The sequence below is a fragment of the Ursus maritimus genome, unplaced genomic scaffold, assembly GCF_017311325.1.
Source record: "Ursus maritimus isolate PB19 unplaced genomic scaffold, ASM1731132v1 scaffold_24, whole genome shotgun sequence".
NCBI classification, from domain to species: domain Eukaryota; kingdom Metazoa; phylum Chordata; class Mammalia; order Carnivora; family Ursidae; genus Ursus; species Ursus maritimus.
The window spans coordinates 2,428,152-2,447,183 of NW_024424897.1; the positions used below are offsets into that span (position 1 = coordinate 2,428,152).

Consider the following 19,032-nt stretch of genomic DNA (forward strand, 5'->3'; position numbering starts at 1 on the left):
CCCACTAGAGAAAAAAAGAGAAAGAAATTCTGCAAGTTAGAAAAAATACCCGAAAAAGGGCATGAAAACAAGGTGAATAGAAAAGACAGGTCAGGGGCGCCTGGGTGGCACAGCGGTTAAGTGTCTGCCTTCAGCTCAGGGCATGATCCCCGCATTATGGGATCGAGGCCCACATCAGGCTCTTCCGCTATGAGCCTGCTTCTTCCTCTCCCACTCCCCCTGCTTGTGTTCCCTCTCTCGCTGGCTGTCTCTATCTCTGTCACATAAATAAATAAAATCTTTAAAAAAAAAAAAAAAGACAAGACAGGTCAAGATGGCAAAAGTCAGTCCTCCAGCAGCCATCGGATGAATGCCAGTGGGCTACGTGCAGCCACTGAAGACGGTCAGGCCGAATGAAAAACCACGAAATAAAATGAACCAATGAAAGCCCAGCGAAACAGACAGGTGGCTGGAGAGGCAAGCCCCAGATCAAAGGGCAGAGCAGAGATGAAGGCGGAGACGGAGGAGCAGTGGGGGCGGACAGCAGGCGCACCACCCGGTTTCAGGCAGAATGGCACCAGTAAGCAGCAGAGGGACCATGGAGGGACTGCAGAGGGACCGCGGGGGGACAGTGGAGGGACAGCGGAGGGCCACGGAGGGACCACAGAGGGACAGTGGAGGACCATGGAGGGACTGCAGAGGGACTGCGGAGGGCCACGGAGGGACCACGGAGGGACTGCAGAGGGACTGCAGAGGGACCACGGAGGGCCAGCAGAGGGACGGCGGAGGGACCATGGAGGGACAGTGGAGGGACAGTGGAGGGACAGTGGAGGAACAGCAGAGGGACAGTGGAGGGGGCGGAGGGACTGCAGAGGGACCACAGAGGGACAGCAGAGGGACAGCAGAGGGACAGGAGAGGGGCAGTGGAGGGCCGTGAAGGGACAGCGGGGGACAGCAGAGGGACTGCAGAGGGACCACAGAGGGACAGCGGAGGGACAGCGGAAGGACAGCAGGGGACAGTGGAGGGCTGCGGAGGGACTGTGGAGGGACTACAGATGGACAGCAGAGGGACAGCGGAGGGACAGGAGAGGGGCAGTGGAGGGCCGTGGAGGGACAGCGGGGGACAGCAGAGGGACAGCAGAGGGACCGCAGAGGGACCACAGAGGGACAGTGGAGGGACAGCGGAAGGACAGCAGAGGGACAGTGGAGGGCTGCGGAGGGACTGCAGAGGGACCACAGAGGGACAGCAGAGGGACAGCGGAGGGACAGCGGAAGGACAGCAAAGAGACAGAGGAGGGCTGCGGAGGGACTGCGGAGGGACCACAGAGGGACAGTACGCAGGCCCCTCACAGCCAGGCCACCAGCACGCACTTCCATGGTCTGGGTCTCTCAGGGCGCAGGGCTGCAGCTGGAACCCCCGCTCTGGCGGCCTGGCCACGGCGGCTCACGCCCTGAGCAGATGCTTAGAGAGAGGAGAGGGGGCAGCCGCCTCTCCCCCCACCTGCACCGGGAATAAGGAAACCTGCGTTTATTTAAGTTACGCAAGATGGGCCACTCCCACACGAGATGGAGCAGAGCACGAAACTTCTCTCATTCACGTTTCCAGCACCTTCCAGACACCCTCCCCAAATCGCCTGCAGTGATGATGTCAGCGGCTAGGGCACCCTGCACCTGGGTCAAGCGATGGCCTCCTGGCCCGCAGAAAGCCAACCTTCCCGTGAGCCCTGCCACGGGTCACCAGGCCTCAGCTCCGTCCCGCTCCAACACCCCGTCCCGCCCGTCTGGCTCGGGCACCAGCTGCCCCAGGTCCTGACAGTCACCCTGCGTCTGAAGGCCCACGGCGCTCACGGCCGAGCAACAGGGAGGAGCGCGGGCTACAGATGGACGGAGGCGTGCCTCTCCGGAGCTGACGCGCCAACCGGTCCAAAAAGGACTTTACTATCAAATAGGCTTCATCTACTAGACGGTCAAAGAGCCGCACGCCCCCAGCACGCTGCCTGGTCTTGCTCAGCACACGGAGACACCTGCTACAGACCGGGCAGAGAAGGTCCACGCAAGTTCCCACAGTAGAAGCCACGGCGATGGTGTACAGGTAGAACACACCACACACGCCACACTCCTCACAAAAACCATGTTCACACACGCCACACTCCACACACAAACCGGGTTCACACATGCCGGGTTCACATATGCCACACTCCACACACACACCGTGTTCACACACGCCACACGCCACACACACACCGTGTTCACACATGCCGTGTTCACGTGTTCACACACGGCACACACACACCGTGTTCACACACACCACACGCCACACACACGCCGTGTTCACACACACCGTGTTCACACACACCACACGCCACACACACGCCGTGTTCACACACACCGTGTTCACACACACCACACGCCACACACACACCGTGTTCACACACGCCATGTTCACATACTGCACACACACACCGTGTTCACACACGCCATGTTCACACACGCCACACACACACCGTGTTCACACACGCCATGTTCACACACGCCACACACACACCGTGTTCACACACGCCAGGTTCACACACGCCACACTCCACATATACACCGTGTTCACACACGCCACACTCCGCACATACACCGTGTTCACACACGCCACACTCCGCACATACACCGTGTTCACACACGCCATGTTCACACACGCCACACTCCACACACTCACACACCATGTTCACACACTGCATACAACAAGTGGAAAATAGAGCAAAGAGGAAACAGAAAAGAAAAGACAGGGAAGCAACTAGACGTAAACAGGAGAAAGGAGAAGAGGGGACGTCGGCCAGGACGCCAAGCAGCTGGGGTGTGGGTGGGGGTGGGGGTCCGACTCGCAGTCCCTGGGGCAGGGGGTGGGTGCTTGCAGCTCCAGCCTCGTCCTCCTGCCCTGCACCCTCTTGCCAGTGCCCTGCCTCTGTCCCTCTGCCCAGCCCCTGACCCCCTGAACCCCAGTGGCTTCACCCTCTCCACCCATTAGTAGAAATCCTTCTCCTGGTTTCCCCTTGGAAGTGAATGGTTCCGTTACACTGATCAAAAATGGGCTTCTACACTCAGGTTTCTTCAACACAGAGCTGGCAGCGGGGGGCTGGGGACAGGGGCAGGGGTGGGGGCAATGCCCCAGCCAGCGACTCACCTCCGGCGCCCAGAAGTGCAGCCTTCACCTGCAGACAGCGGTTGACGTGCTCGTTGCTCTGCTGAGGTTTGTAGATGTACTCATAGTCGACCTGGTTCTTGCCGCGCACGACGACGTACTTGTAGGGAATGGGTTTATCCAGGTGCTGCCGGGAAAGGACGGCACTGCCTTCCACGAGGAACCCGTTCTCGTGCAGGTCTCTGAATAAACAGGACACCAGCCGGTTATCCAAAAAAACTCCTGTTTTGAAAATGTTAGCTCTCCTCAAACACAGCCTGGAGTGCAGACCCAAAGCTATAAATCACTACTGACCAAGAGGCTGCTTCTAGAAGGAGACACAGTTTGCAGACAGAACCAACCTTAAATGGGCCATGGTGACACAGGACACAGAAGCGCATTGTAGGGAGTATTTGTTTGAAACAGTCGTTCTCCAAAGTGTAAGAATGTTACCAACTTGAAAAAAATGATTATTTCAATATATTTCAAAGACTGGATATTCTGTCCATTTCCCCGAGGGACTCCCCACGAGCCCTCAGTACTCACTTGGTGCAGTGCATCTCGCAGACATTGTAACTCCATTTGGGCTTCCCAAATTCCTCTCCACCCTTGACAAACACTTTGTGGAGGCCGGGGTCGAAGTTGAAATCCTTAGAGATGATCGCATGGAAGTACACCATGACTCTTTCCTGCAGACTCAGCGGGCTGGAGAACGCCACGGAAGGAAACACCAATCAGATCCAGATCTGCGCTCTGGATGTGCACACTCACGTACACACGCGTGCTCGACAGGGCCCCCGTTCCTCGACTGGGCACTAACACACACCCCGGCAGACTGCAAGAGCGTCCATGCTTCAGACGGACCCCATGCCACGTGGGTCCTCCTGGCCTCCCTCCATAGGGAGGAGGAAGGTGGGCTTCTACCCACAGGGTGGGGGGCCATCTCTGCCCAGCTCTGAAGGGCTGGGGGCACTGGCGGGAGGGGGCTGATGAGCACTCTGGGACGTGCCAGCCTCTCCCCTGAGCTCTGTAAGGCCCACGTGGCCTCAGGGACCCCAGGGGCTGTGTGCTGCAGCATGTCACCAAGCAAGGAACGGGGAAGCGTGGCCCTCCCCCACCTGCCTCCTCAGCAGTTCCCCCATTTCCCCAAAAGAGTCACCAAGAAGGGCCGCCTGGGAATCTCCATCCCCTGCCCCAGTATGGGGGGATGTGGACCCTGGGAGGCTGTGCCTGTGTCCCCGGGGCAGCTTGTGTCCTTGGTCCCACGTGCCAGGGCTCACACCTACCTCTCCTTCACTTCACACGCTCCGGCTCTGCGGTTCCGTTGCTCCTTCTCATTTTTCACTGCAGCCACATAACTCTTGTCCTTCCCTTCTGGCTTCTTCGGACCCTCTTGCTTGGCCTTCTCACTTCCACCTGCTTTGTCTGCAGTAACGGCCGTCTTCTCCTTGGTTTCAGCTTCCTGGAACAAGTAACCAAACCCTGACCTTTAGGACCAGCTTCCACATTTGCCCCCTCCAGTCAACACTTGTCACAGCAGCCAGAGTGGCTGTGCCCCTTCCCTGATCAGAACTTTCCATTGCCCTCTGACCCACCTGCTACAGCTTCCAAGAGCCCCTCTGCAGCCCTCTTCCCCTCACTCACTCCTGGGGGCGCTGGCTTCCTTACTGTTCCCTAAACAGGCCCACCACACTCTGCCCCAGGGCCTTTGCACCTGCCATCGTTGCCTGGGACGTGTCCCCAGAGAGCCACATGGCTTGCTCCTCACTCTTACAGATCTCTGCTCCACCTGCACCTCCTTGGGGAGACCTTGCCTGGTGACGCTCTCTCAGCACCCACCTCTAGCACCCTCCACCCATACCCTGCTTTTCTCTGTGGCTCTCCCCATGCCTGACTTTGCTTTCTGTCTTTCCCCCTGTAGAATGTGAACCGTGATGGCAGGAGTCCGGTCTCCTTCATGGCTGTATCCCTAAACCCAAAAGAGAATCACTGAATGACTGAATGAAGGATAACTTTAGAAGGAACGGGGCCCGACAGAGCAGATGGTGGGACAGACAGCAGAAGACGGGGGCTTCCAAGAACAAGATGCCCTACCTGGCGGAGTTCTGAGGAAGCAGGAGTGCTTGCTGGCGGCTGTTTCGTTTTCTGAGTCTTGGCTTTCACTTCTCCAGCCCCTCCCACCGGCTCAGCCGGCTGGGCTGCAGCAGCAATTTCCTAGAGTAGACAAAGGCCCCAGACGTCAGGGCCCAGGCGACGGCCCGCTGGAGTAAGGGTCAGCTCTGCCACCAGCCCAGCGAGAGGGATCAGCAGCTCAGGGAGGGGCACCATCCCTGGAACAGGTCCCAGGGGTGCCCCTCCTAGGCAGGCAGGCGATGGCACAGCTGCTTGGCCGCAGCGAGCTGTCCGGGCAGAGCGGACCTGCTCATCACTCCCCTGACAACTCACCCCAGAGGGGGGGGCCCCAGCCTGCTGTCCGGCGGCCTGCGGTTCTTTCTGGGGCTCAGAGTCCCGCTTTGACTCAGGCGGCTCGAGCCCTTGAGCAGCATCTTCCTTCTCAGGACAGTCTTTGGCAGAGGCGGTTGGGCCAGCCCCCTCCTGGGGGGTGCCTCTGCCCTTGGAGGGCTCAGGGGTGTCACGGCCCTTCCCATTCAGGACAGCATCTCCCATGGTCTGGTCCTGCAGCGGGCTGCCTCCAGCCTCGGCGTGCCCCACGGGCTCTGCGCGGTCACCACCCTCCAGGGGTGTCAGGGCGGCGCCCAGGGGCTGGCTCGGCTGGCTGGTCGGACCACCCTGCAGAGCCTGGCTCTGGGGCGGGGCTGAATCCTGGAAGCCAGGGTTTGCTGGCGAGCTGACACTGTCGGGGACCGAGGAGGCCTCCAACAAGGAGTCCCGCTCCGTGGATGTAGAGACATTCTGATTCTTTCTCTTCCTTCTCCTCCTTTTGCTCTAAACAGAAGAAGAGACTTTCATTTTATTTCCTAGGGTCGTGACACTCTCCCAACATTTTCCTCCAATTTCCTTTCAATGTCTCAAGTACGTCGAGCTTAGCCTAACCAAACCCCCTTATTTCTGTCACATCTGCCATGTCTTTGTCTTGGAAAGCCTGAGGCAGAGACACTTCTCCTGGAGAGCGGGAGGACCCGTGCAGGGCCCAGAGAGAGCCCCTGGGAGCCCTGCGCCCCCACACGCCGCAGCTCTGCTCTGACTGGGCGTGGGGCCTGGGCACAGGCATCTCCGCTAGCTCCCCCAATGGCTCTAGCCTGCAGCCTGGTCGGGAGGCGCTGGTTCCGCAGAGGACCGCGTGCACGGACACGTGGCCTTTCTGCCTTTAGAAAACCTTCCACTCAGCCTTCTGTTGTTGGGAGGGACACTGCCTGACTCATGGCTCGTCAAATAAAGGCTCCTGTCCTCGTCTGGGGCCCTGGCTCTCAGTTCCCTTGCAGAGTCCCCCCAGCCCATGGGAACACCCCGGCTACACACGAGTCCCTTCACCTCACGCACGCCTGTCTGACCATGGGGTTATGGAGGGTCACTAGGGAGTGGGAGCAGCCACGAAGCCCCACGCGTGAGCGAATCCCCAGAGACGACCCCACCACTATCTGCCCGTGCTCTGCACTCCATCTTCCCTTCATGGGTGGGAATGTGTGCATGTCGGCTTTTGTTTTTGACCCCTTCCATGACAATGTCACACAGCTTTTGGACACTGAAGTGAAAATCACGGAACATACAATGAACTACTTCAAGTGCGCGATTCGGTGGCATTTGGCGCTCACTGTGCAAGCACCCCACTATGCAGCTCCGGATGTTTTCATCCCCCCCAAAGGAACCCCATGCCCTCTGAGTGGTGACTCCCCACCCCCCTCCCTGGGAGGCAGGGAGCTCCTGCAGTTGCCTGCAGCTGTTCCAGAAACAGCCTCTTTAGCACCTGTCCCCCTTAGATATCCCAAAGGTCAAGACACACTCGGTTCCTTGGGGACACGGTCTGCAGGGCTCCCTCCCTCCGTCTGAACACAGGCTGTGCCTTCAGACTCCCCATTCCGGGGAGGGGGGGCAGGGAGAAACCCCACAGACCAAGCTCGGCCACCAGGGCTAAGTCTCCTGCTACTGAGACTTTCCAAAGTTGCGACACAGCTTATCTGACCGTTCTGCTCTGTTTGGTCGGTGCTTCTCTGGATGGACAGGCCCCAGAGGCCCCTTCTCTGCTGTTTTTGCTGGTATCCCTTTACCATACTTGCGGTTTGTTTTATCTTTTTATATATTTAGTTCTCTGATCTGATTGCAAGAATTTCCCCACATCTTCAATTTTGAGAAAATAGCAAAGGCCACAGTACAATCTGCCCTAGGAATGACACGAACGGCCCTGCCGTTCACAAATACAGGGCAAACACACGCGCACACGCATAATCCACACCACACACACCCAACACCATGCACATCACATGCGCACACACGCATGATCCACACCACACACACCCAACACCACGCACATCAAACGCGCACACACGCATGATCCACACCACACACACCCAACACCACGCACATCACACGCGCACACACATGATCCACACCACACACACCCAACACCACGCACATCACACGCGCACACGCATGATCCACACCACACACACCCAACACCACGCACATCACACGCGCACACATGCATGATCCACACCACACACACCCAACACCACGCACATCACATATGCACACGCATGATCCACACCACACACACCCAACACCACGCACATCACACGTGCACACGCATGATCCACACCACACACACCCAACACCACGCACATCACACGCGCACACGCATGATCCACACCACACACACCCAACACCACGCACATCACACGCGTGCACACACACAATCCACACCACACACACCCAACACCACGCACATCACACGCACACACGCATGATCCACACCACACACACCCAACACCACGCACATCACACACGCACACGCATGATCCACACCACACACACCCAACACCACGCACATCACACGCGCACACATGCATGATCCACACCACACACACCCAACACCACGCACATCACATATGCACACGCATGATCCACACCATACACACCCAATACCATGCACATCACACGCGTGCACACACACAATCCACACCACACACACCCAACACCACGCACATCAAACGTGCACACACGCATGATCCACACCACACAACCCAACACCACGCACATCACACGCGCACACACGCATGATCCACACCACACAACCCAACACCACGCACATCACACGCGCACACACGCATGATCCACACCACACACACCCAACACCATGCACATCACATATGCACACGCATGATCCACACCACACACACCCAACACCACGCACAACACACGCGCGCACACGCATGATCCACACCACACACACCCAACACCATGCACATCACATGCTAACGGACACCTCCCCACATACACACAGCCTCACACACTCACACACACGAACACTGCACACGAACACACGAAACACACACTTACACATCCCCCACCCTCACCCCACATCACACACCTGCCACGCCACACGCACCCCCCCTCACATATATCCCACACCGTACAAACCCCTCCCACACGCTTACTGCTCCTCACAGACCCACCCCACCAGGGACTAGGCGTACTCACTCTGCAGCTGGCCAAGGACACGCTGGAAGGAGGCTCGTCCAGATCTTCCTGTGGCAGATGACTTGAGCCCGGGGACAAGAAAGGGCCGCCGTCCTCCCTCAGCTCCTGCCCACGCTCCATGTCTCCCTCAGGGTCCAACGCCACCTGGGGGCCGCCGTCCTCCTTCAGCTCCTGCCCACGCTCCATGTCTCCCTCAGGGTCCAACGCCACCTGGGGGCCGCCGTCCTCCTTCAGCTCCTGCCCACGCTCCATGTCTCCCTCAGGGTCCAACGCCACCTGGGGGCCGCCGTCCTCCTTCAGCTCCTGCCCACGCTCCATTTTTCCCTCTGTGGCTGGCATTGCCTCAGGATTGTTGTTCTCAGAATCTACGAAGGTATGTGCACGTGGGTCAAGTTTCAGGGAAAAGCAAGAGAAGCCATGGAGGAAAGTCCTCCCCGGACACTGGTCAGATCAGCCCTCTCCTCCATCATGCACTTCCCCTGGGTACAATTTCTGCTCGTGAGTGCGCACGAGGGACCCAGGACCCTGGCCCCAGCCCTAAGGAAGGGCCAAACCCCCGAAACAGCAGGTTCAGTCTGAGGGTCCAGCTCTCCCTGATTCAGCATCGGCAGAGTGCTCTGGCCCCGATGTCTCCCAAACAGAATGCCACCCCTCTCCCTGCCCAAAGCACTTCTTCCTCTCTTCTCAGGGACAGGCGCCCCATCCCTAGCCCCTCTCCCTGGGGCTCCTGGCCGTACCCAGAGTTTCCCAGCGCCTCCCTGGTCCCTGCCCTCATTCATCCTTGTACCCTGGCTGGCTTGCTCTCAGAGCCACACCTGTTTAGAGCAATCATCCACATGGCTCCCAGCACCTGATGCAGGGGCCCCTCCCAAACTGAGTACTTTAGGGACCCCATTTTCAAACCTGGGTCTCCATGCCATCCCCCCATCACACTCCAGACAGCTTTCTGCTTGGAGCCCTCCTTTGCCCTGGACTCCAAAGCCCCAGGCCCACTGGGCCCCCCTCCTGAAGCCCCTTCCTCTTCACTCTCCTAGGCCCGTCTTATCCCTGACCTTCCCTCTGTAAATTCTGGTGCTTCGTTCCCTTTGGAGTCTCTGGCACCTGGAACATATGAGGCCCTCAGAAGCCATCCCTCGGATGACTGTGACAAGACTCAGAATCAATAACAGATACAATAAATGTCTAAATACACATACTCAGAACTTTGAGTTGCCCCAAGATGGGCCACTCTGGCATGCAGATTATGTTGAGCTGAAAAGACTCAGGAAGAAACTCTGACCTTCCCCCTAACTGCCTACGAGAATTTAGATGGAGGACTTGGGAGCCACCACACATAACCACATTCTGCTATGGACTAGGGATGGCGGACAGGGAGGAACCTGGCAAGGCCTGCTGGACCAGGGTCCTCTCTTTGTCCCGTGGTTTCTGGATGGCCCAGCAAACATCTGTTTACCTCTGACTCCTTTCCATCTTCCTGAGACCTGTTTTCTTCCCTTTGACGTCCCAGACCCCTACCCCCTTCTCCTGAGTCCAGGGTGACATATACACCTCCCTACACTTGTCTTTGCAATCTCTCATTGTGTGGAAATTAAATTTGATTTTCTCCTGTCAATCTGTCTCATGTCTATTTAATTCTTAGACCAGCCAGAAGCATTTGGAAGGGTAGAGAAAAATTCTTCCTCCCCAACAACCTGATGGCCAGAGTCAAAGCAGCAAGGATATCATCACACACAACAGCCCAGACCACTCTCCTTTGATGATAAACTGTGAGCCTTTTGGCAGGTCTGTATCCCACCTGCCACTACGTGGGGCAGGCCCTGATTAGCCTGATCCAATGAGAACCCGGCATTTCCTCTGGCCCCGGTGATTGGCAGGAAGTGCCTCCAGGGCTGGTTACTGGGGTTTCAGACACATTGATTTCCTCCCTGGTCAAACAGATCCCAGGCACTGGAACTGGTGAGCCAGTTTGCTCCCATGAACACAGCCCACCTGAGGACAAAGCAGGGGACCAGACAAAGATGCAGAGACAGAGGAACTCGGGACAGATAGGGAGCCCCGCGGAAACCCAAACCCCTGGATCTGGAGCGGAGTGTGTGTGGCCAGTGCGTTCTCCCAGCTGATGAAGCAGGGAGCTGGGCTTCTGGTCCTCTCCAATATAAACAGCCCCAATGGCTATGAAAATCAGCAAGAATTTTTCTAAAAAATGAGCTTCCCAAAAGGAAAACAAGAGGCAGTTCAAAGAAAAAGAAATACAAGTGACCTCTCAACCCTCAAAAACATCTTTGGCTCCCTACGAGTCAAGGAAGTGGGAAAGAAATCTGGGAGATTCTACATCTACCAATCCACTTAGCATTGATTAGCAAGATCAATAGTGGCCAGTGCTACGAGAGACGCAGGTGGACAAGACCTCGAAGCCCCTAGGCCAGAGGGGCCAGAAGCCTTGTGCATTGTAAACACACCAGGCTGTCCTCCAGATAGACTGGTTCCGGGGGCAAGAGCCGCCCTGTCACATGCCTTGCGGCAAAACGGTGGAACAGGCAAGTGCCCAGTGATGTGGGAAACAAAGGCAGAAGAAAAATTATTAAATTTCCTTACTACTTACAGCCCATTGACAAGTCCTTGAAACAGGCAGAGTGACATTCCTCTAGGAGCTCAGCTGCCTCGATGTCAACACTTGGCTAAGGGCAAAAGGCAATCTTAGCCCAACCTCCAAAATCCTGAAGTCTACTTTAATATATAAAAATTCCTTTGGAGGTGCCTGAGTGGCTCAGTTGGTTAAGCATCTAACTCTTGATTTTGGCTCAGGTCATGAAATCAGGGTTGTGAGATCAAGCCCCACGTTGGGCTCCATGTCAACTGTGGAGCCTGCTTACGATTCTCTCTCTCCCTTTCCCTCTGCCCCTCCCCTCTCTCCCTCTCTAAAATATATACATACATACATATATGAAATCTTTAACAATTTATAAAAATAAATAAAAATTCCTTTGGAAACTCCCTTTATCTCTACCCCCAAGATACACATTGACAATCGTCCCCCAAGCATATGACCCACTGATATACATCTGAAGGGTCTCACGACTCAGATTTTATTAGACAGTAATAAATGACCTTTTCCCAACAATAGCTGGCCCCCTCAAGGTCCTGGGAACCTTGCTTCCAAAATTCCTTAGAGACTTACACTATCCCTAACCCCCTCCCAACTTGGAAGTATATAATGGGCCACTCCTCATGACCCTGGTGCAGCTCTTTCTGCCTATGGGTCCTGTCCCCGCACTTCAATAAAACCACCTTTTTGTACCAAAGACATCTCAAGAATTTTTTCTTGGCTGTCGGCTCCGGACCCTACCCCACCAAACCTCACCTGTATTCCAAAACTACATCAGCATAGCCCTACCAGCTTACAGAAACACATGTGTGTACACATGTTTCCATGCAGAGGAAACATCCAGAAGGGGACACACCAAATACTTAATGGTGTTGTGTTAACTGGGGATGTGAGGGGCCAGGGCTGGGGGAAGGTCGGGGGCTTCGTGGGTTTTATGCCCTCCTATAATGCGAGGGTCTTCATGATGTGAGGAACGAAGGCAAATAAATGTACAAAAAATTAAATTCTCTTATAACCTGCAGCCTGTTGATAAATACTTGAGACAGGCAGAGTATAACATTCTTTCAGGAATTCCCAATCTTCATGTTAATGCCTTGCTAGACAAAAGACAACCTTAACTTGACAATAGCCAGCCCTCCAAGATCCTGTGAGTCTTTAAGATAGGAAAATCCTATTGGAAACTTTGCACTGTCTTTACCTCCCCAACTTTAAAGTATACAATCAATAGCTTCTCACAATCCAGGGGCAGCTCTGTCTGCCCACAGGTCCTGTCCCTGTGTTCTAATAAAACCACCCTTTTTGCACCAAAAACATTTCAAGAATTCTTTCTTGACTGTTCACTCCTGAGCCCCACTTCAAATCACATCGATTCACACCAGCATGTGTTACTTCTATGATCATCAAAATCAAAAGGAAAGTAGCTGGATGCAGGAAGAGCAAACCTTCCTTGGCACCTGATAGGCACTCGACATGTTAACCCATTGAGTACTCACAGCTACCCAATGGGGGAGGTGCTTTTCCTAGCACCTCACTGTTTGGCAGACACAAATATGGAAGAACAATGGGGTAGCAGGGTTTGAACCCAGGCATTGGTCTGCCTCCCAGAAGCCGCGACAGGCCCTGGGGACAGCTGCTGGGGCTGTGGTCCTTGCCCATAGGACACTTAGGCTGAATCAGAGCAGATTACTGCCCCCCACCCCCGAAGCAGCATGCATGGGAGGCGAGATCTCCCCTGCACCCTAAACAGGCATGCCTGCAGGTAAACAGACCTAGGGGTATCCAGAGAGCCAAGTGGGGCTGAGCTCCTTCAGATCCGGAAATCAGGTCACTGGCTGATTAGCACAAGAATGAAGCAAGAAGGCAGAGACCTCACCGTCTACCCCAATCATTGCTACAACAAAACCTCACACGAAATCAGCTCAAGCTAAATCAGTCAGCCTCGCTGACTTCGACACCCAGGCTTCCAATGAGAGCCCCAGAAGCAGGACTGGGTCTGCAGCGCATGTGACCCTGGGACGGCCACCGGCTAACCCGAGGCCCCCAGCCATCCCGGCCATCCCCCGGCTGGAAAACGGGCTGCAGCCTTCCCTGTCCTGAAGGCTAAAGCAAGTAGGCGCGCTCCCCACTCTCACAGGAGGCCCCTAGGGGAGTCACCCTCCAGAGACAGAAGGGGATGGCGGGTGCCAGCGTCCGTGGGAGGCGACAGTGTCTACTGGGGACAGACTTCCAGTCTGGGAAGACGAGAACGCTCTGGAGGGGGGCGGTGGGGACGGCTGCACGACAGTGAGAAGGGACTTCATGCCCCTGAACAGTTTCACACTGTTATAACGGTACATTTCCTGCTATAAATGTTTTATCACAATTAAAATAATAAAACCCAGTGCACTGAACAACACAGCCCTCCGGGTCTGCCTGGCGCCCACCACCACCTGAGTGGGCACAGCGAGCACAAGCCCACAGCCGGTGCAGGCGGCCATGGAGACGAGGTGCCCACACCAGCCCCAAGGCACCAACAGGCAGGACGCCCCCATCCCTGACTAGTGACCCTCCGCTGCCATCACAACCCCCCCCCAGGGCCATCGCCACCTGTCCTGTCCTGCCTCTGAGCTCCCCCAGCGGCCCCAGCCCTGCCCTGGGCGCCTATAGGGTCTCAGGCTCTCACCTTTTTCCCATTATAAAAACATCAAGGAAACTGGGAAATAGCGAAAAAATAAAAAGCAAATACGTTGGCCAGAACTTCACCTCCTGATAATAAGCTTCTAGCACTCAAGGCAGAGTCCCACTGGGTCCCCTGACCCTCTCCCCTGGCCCTGCCCTCCACCATCGGATTGGCCCAACGTGAGCTGGGCAAAGTTGGCCACCCTCTGTCCGGGATGGGCTGGGACTCTCCACATACCTCCCTTCCATGCCCTTTATCCATGGGGCCCCCCACGCCCCCCAAGACCCAGGCATCCAGTGACAGGGGAACAAAGGCAAGCAGAAATGGTAGATGAAATTCAAAGTCCTTGTGACTTGCAGCTTATTGACAAATGCTTGAGGCAGGCAGAGGTGAAGTTCCTCCCGGAACTCCTGAGGGTGTCATGTTCATGTCTCGCCAGAGCCAAAATCAACCTTAGCTCTTGGCAGTGGCCAGGTCTCCTGGATCCTATGAGTCCTCTTTAACGTAAGAAAATCCTTTGGGAAATTTCCTTTGTCTCTACTCGTCCCAACTTTAAAGTATATAATCAATTGCTCCTCACGACCCCAATGCAGCTCTTTCTGCCCATGGGTCCTGTCCCCGTGCTTCAACAAAACCATCTTTTTTGCACCAAAAACGTCTTAAGAATTCTTTCTTGACCCTTTGCTCCTGAGCCCCACTTCAAATCACACCATCCAGCACCTCCGAACAGTGGCACCAGCCTCTCTGGACCCCCAGATCCCGGCCCTGCCGGCCGCCCCAGAGCCCCTGGTCTGCGATGCCCCCGAGCCCGAGGCCCCCAGCCCGGCCGCCCTGGGAGGGGCTGACAGGAAGAAGATGCTGCCCAGCAGCTCCAGTCAAGCCTGGCAGCTTGGTTTCAGTTTCTGTTCCTGTAAACAGAGGCAGAGCCAGGGCGTGAGGGAGGGAGGAGGCGGGAGAGGCAAAGAAGCAGGAAGCACGGGGTGGGGTGGGGCGCTGGGGGAGATGGCCTCGCTCCTGAGACCCCTGGCCCCTGGGGATCCCGCCAGAGGGACCAGGGCTGGCCCTGCTCCCACCAGCAGCAGGGGAGCGCCCCCACGTGAGAAGCCAGCACCCCCCAGCCGCTCTCTACGCCTTTGCCAACATCTCAGGGGTGGGGGTGGGGGCTTTGAATCTGACCCGCCCTCCCTACCCACTGGGATGGGCCGGGCCCTGGACTGTGATCAGTGATCAGTGATCACCCGGCTGCTGTGAGCATGGGAAGACTTCCTGGCATCCTGTAAAAATGCCACACGCCCAGGCTCCCACACAGAGAGTGGGAGCCTGGGCTCCCTTTCCCGGTTCTGCTGGCAAACACCTGGGCTGCCCTTAGCAGTGCTCTGAGACCCCCTCACACAAAACCAGAGGAGGGCAGAGTTATTGCACTCCCCTGGAGACCCCGGGGAGGAGCGAGCGTTTTCTTGAAGAGGTGGGTCTCCAGGAGGCACCAGGCACTGGATCCAGACTCCAGAGAAGTCCCTCAGGGTCCTCTGCCTGTCAGTCCGGGGTCCCCCTGCTTTACCTGGTCATAGTAATTCATTTCCGCCCTAGAGGCCCACACTCAACCCCTGCCTCACCCCTGACCCCTGAGCCCTGACCCCCACTACAGGTCAGGGCTAGCAGGGGCTGGGGCTGCTTATCTAGCCAGCCCAGATGGTGGCATTTCAGAGCAGATACAGGAGGCCGCCAGCACCCCACCTTCCCTCCCTTCCCTTGGAGGCTGCAAGACCACGGCTTCCTCCCAGGGCATGAGCTCTCCAGAGCTGCGGCCTGGCTCAAATCCTGTCTCTGCCAATTGCTAGCCGTGGGACTGTAGACAGGTTCCTTAACCTCCCTGTGCCTCACTCTCGGCATCCGTAAAATGGGAATATATGATAGCTCCTCCCTCAATACCTCGTACAGCACCAGGCTCGTTGCAATGAAACCAGCCAGTCTGATTTGGGTTTTTTTACTCTCTGGGGTCCCAAAGACCCCCTCACAACATCGCTCACTTAGGCAGATGTTCTAGTGACCAGGGGTGTGGCGCCCTAGCAGGTGGAAAATTCCAGCTGGACACCAGGAGCTCAGCTATGCTCAGGTTCCATATCCAGACAGCAAGGAATCAATGAGGACAGCGGACACCGAGCCAGTTCAAGCACGACTGTGTGAGTCAAGTCCCCCGTGTTCCAAAGGAAAAGACAGACTCCCCAGCTCTGACTCTAGCCAGAGTTCCTCCCTAAAGGGGAAGCAGCAAAAGAAAATCAAACAAAAATTGACAACAAAAGCAGTCGCCTCTTCGTACCTCTTACAGTCCAATGAAAGCATCTGTGATGTGAGCACTTTGTAAACATGCAGCAGAAACAAGAACGAGCAATGAGCCCGTGGCTCCCCCTCACCCCTAACACACAGTGCACCGTCGCATATTACCCAGAGGTCGGCGAGCAAGGAGGGCTGGTACTGACAGCATTTACTGACTCCCGTGCAAACACACACACACAACCCATATTTAGAAAACACACATGATCTTCCAGAGGACTTCCTTTGATTGGTCCAGAAATTATTAATCAGGCACCTACTGTGTGCCAGGTGCTGTACCAGTGACTCAGAGTAAAGCAGCTAACAAGAGAGCAAAAGTCTCGTCTGAAGCCACCCGCTGCCGTGGGCCAAATGCTAGAGGGGCAAAGAGCCTGGTGAAGTGCAAGTGGGAGTGTGGGGCTGGGACAGGTGTAGTTTTCAGTGGGGTAGTCAGAGTGGGCCTCCGGGTGGGAGGGCCGAGGAGGTGAGGGGGTCATGGTGCTGCCCTCAGAGGAAAGGTATATTCCAAGCTGAAGGAACAGGCAATGCAAAGGTCCTGTGGTCCAAGAACACATAGGAAAGGAAGGAAGGCAGGCACCTGAGGTCCTGGACACCAAGCAAGTTAAGGACCGACCTGAGCTGGCAGGTGAGGGCCACCTGACATGGTTCCCCTTTCAGGCACCGACCTGCCACCCCTCACCAGGAAGGGTCCTGTCCAGGCTGTGGGGAACATGCACCCCATCACAGCATCTGGGACACCACTTCCACACAGCATCCTCTGAAATCCACTAAGATCCCTCAGCTCAGCCCGATACTTCCCGGTCCCAAGAAGGAGGAGAACCCTCAAGTTCTCTCCAGGAAATGAGATTGAAAGTTTTTAAAAAGCTTTCAGCAAAGGACCAGATGAAACTGTTCTTCTAACAAAAGTACTTCTAGTAAGAATTCCTCAGCCACAGAAGACCTCATACCACCCACCTGAGCTGCCCGCTGGCCAGAGTTTTCATTTCAGCGAAGGGCAGCGGGACCAGGCTGCTGCCTACCCCATCACCCCCATTCAGCCCTTACCTGGTATGGGGGCTGCAGGAAGCAGCCTCTGCCCACACTGGCTGCAGAACTTGGGGGCTTCATCTTTGGAGACGTGCCCACACGAAGGACACTCCATTCTTCCAGAGATGGGTCTTCGCCTGCAGGCACGCTCCTGCAGGTCTGGAAGAAAAAGGAAGGGTCCCCAGGCAGCTGACTATATACTGAGCCACCTGTCATGTGACCACAGCCCTGCTTCAGTTTCATTTTCTGGGAAAGTGAAATTACAGCGCCTAGAAGGTCCTCCAGCTCAATCGAAACCTAGTGCTAGCACATCCCCGCCTGCAGCACTCAGAGCCCTGACCCCCCCCTCCAAGTAGCCCCCCCACCCCCCCTCCTCCCCTCCTGACCCGGGCATCTCCCTCCCCCTCCCCTTCCCCCACCAGGGGCTCCAGCACCCTATTCCCTTTCTGCTCCCCAGCTAGGCTCGCCCCTCCTGGGCTCTCCATCACTCAGTGAGTCTAAAACTGTCCCCTCTGGCTGAGATCGGGGGCTGGGACAACTGGGAACTAGGTGTTGGAGGAGGGGGGATTGTTCCAGGCAGAGACACAGCACATGCAAAACGCTGAGATAAGACACAGTGTAAGAGTGCTGACCATGCACTGGACGAGGGTCAGAGACAGAAGCACCTGCTCACAGGTGACGGTCGGTGGGGGGAGGGGATTAGGTGAGGCAGACAGCTCTGCAGAAATGCCAGAGACAACCTGAGCGGCCAGCCTATACGGGCAGCCCAGGGCTAACCGGGCTAGCAGTCAGGAGTCCTAACAACAGGCACTGCCCTGCCTGCTTCTAGCCCGCTGCCCGCCCCTGCCTCCCCCAGACTTGGCTCGCTGTCCACTAGATAGTGAGCTCTTGGGGGCAGGGCAGAGCTAGACTGGTGTGTGCCAGGTTCCCAGGCTCAGCCCAACACTGCTAAGCCCTGGCCCCCACCTCGCCCCTCACCCCCACATGGCCAGGGAAGCAGCCCCCATCCTGGTCTGGGCTCTCGCTCCACAACCTCGCGACTCCCCACAGCCCAGGCCTCTACCCCTAAGCCGTCCTCCCCTGCAAGGCTCTGCTTCCCCACACACCAGAAAAGTCACAACAGGGCTCAGAAATCGTCCCTGAAGTGTCCTATTGTTTCTCGCCCCCAGCAGGGGCTAAGGGCATAAATGAGAACCCAGGCACCAAGCAGTACTCTATCCCGTCAGCCTCCGGACTTTTCCCAACTTCAGAACTGGGCCAAACCACCGCCAAACCAAGGCTGCCAGCCGGGGTGGGGGTGAGGGGGCGGGAGCGGGGGCAGGTCGGAGGCGGCTGGCCGCCCCCATCTCTGCACTCGCTCCTTCTCTGGCGTCCCCGCGGCCACCTCGTGGCCCTTAAGGCTGTCACTGCAGAGGTGCCCACCCTGGCCTGGAGACCGTGGCCGCCTGCAGCCCTGGAAAGTGGGAGCGCACTGCGCTCGGGGCGGCGCGGCTCTGGGGCGGAGATGCTGCTCTCCAGAAAGTTACTGTGGACACAGACAGGACCATCCCGGGCAACAGCTCTGCTCCGGTGTGGCGGCTCGAGAGAGCGAAGGATTCCCCCCCCCCC

The 19,032-nt window shown here is 56.6% G+C and overlaps 1 protein-coding gene across 4 annotated transcripts in view; it reads right to left on the minus strand.

Annotated features, from left to right (window-relative positions):
* The window catches only part of RNF213 (ring finger protein 213), a 99,552-nt gene that overhangs the window by 79,447 nt on the left and 1,073 nt on the right, over window positions 1-19,032 (minus strand). For 2 of the 4 annotated variants that reach the window (XM_040640065.1, XM_040640068.1), the window contains exons 2-8: window positions 17,443-17,583; window positions 8,804-9,168; window positions 5,594-6,094; window positions 5,243-5,362; window positions 4,435-4,610; window positions 3,695-3,853; window positions 3,152-3,351 (exon numbers count right to left, since the gene is read on the minus strand). In XM_040640065.1, coding sequence (XP_040495999.1) covers window positions 3,152-3,351; window positions 3,695-3,853; window positions 4,435-4,610; window positions 5,243-5,362; window positions 5,594-6,094; window positions 8,804-9,168; window positions 17,443-17,539 — 1,618 coding nt within the window. In that variant the 5' untranslated portion in view covers window positions 17,540-17,583. Of the gene's footprint in view, window positions 1-3,151; window positions 3,352-3,694; window positions 3,854-4,434; window positions 4,611-5,242; window positions 5,363-5,593; window positions 6,095-8,803; window positions 9,169-17,442; window positions 17,634-19,032 lie in introns of all 4 variants that reach the window. The other 2 variants (XM_040640067.1, XM_040640066.1) reach the window with 2 other exon arrangements.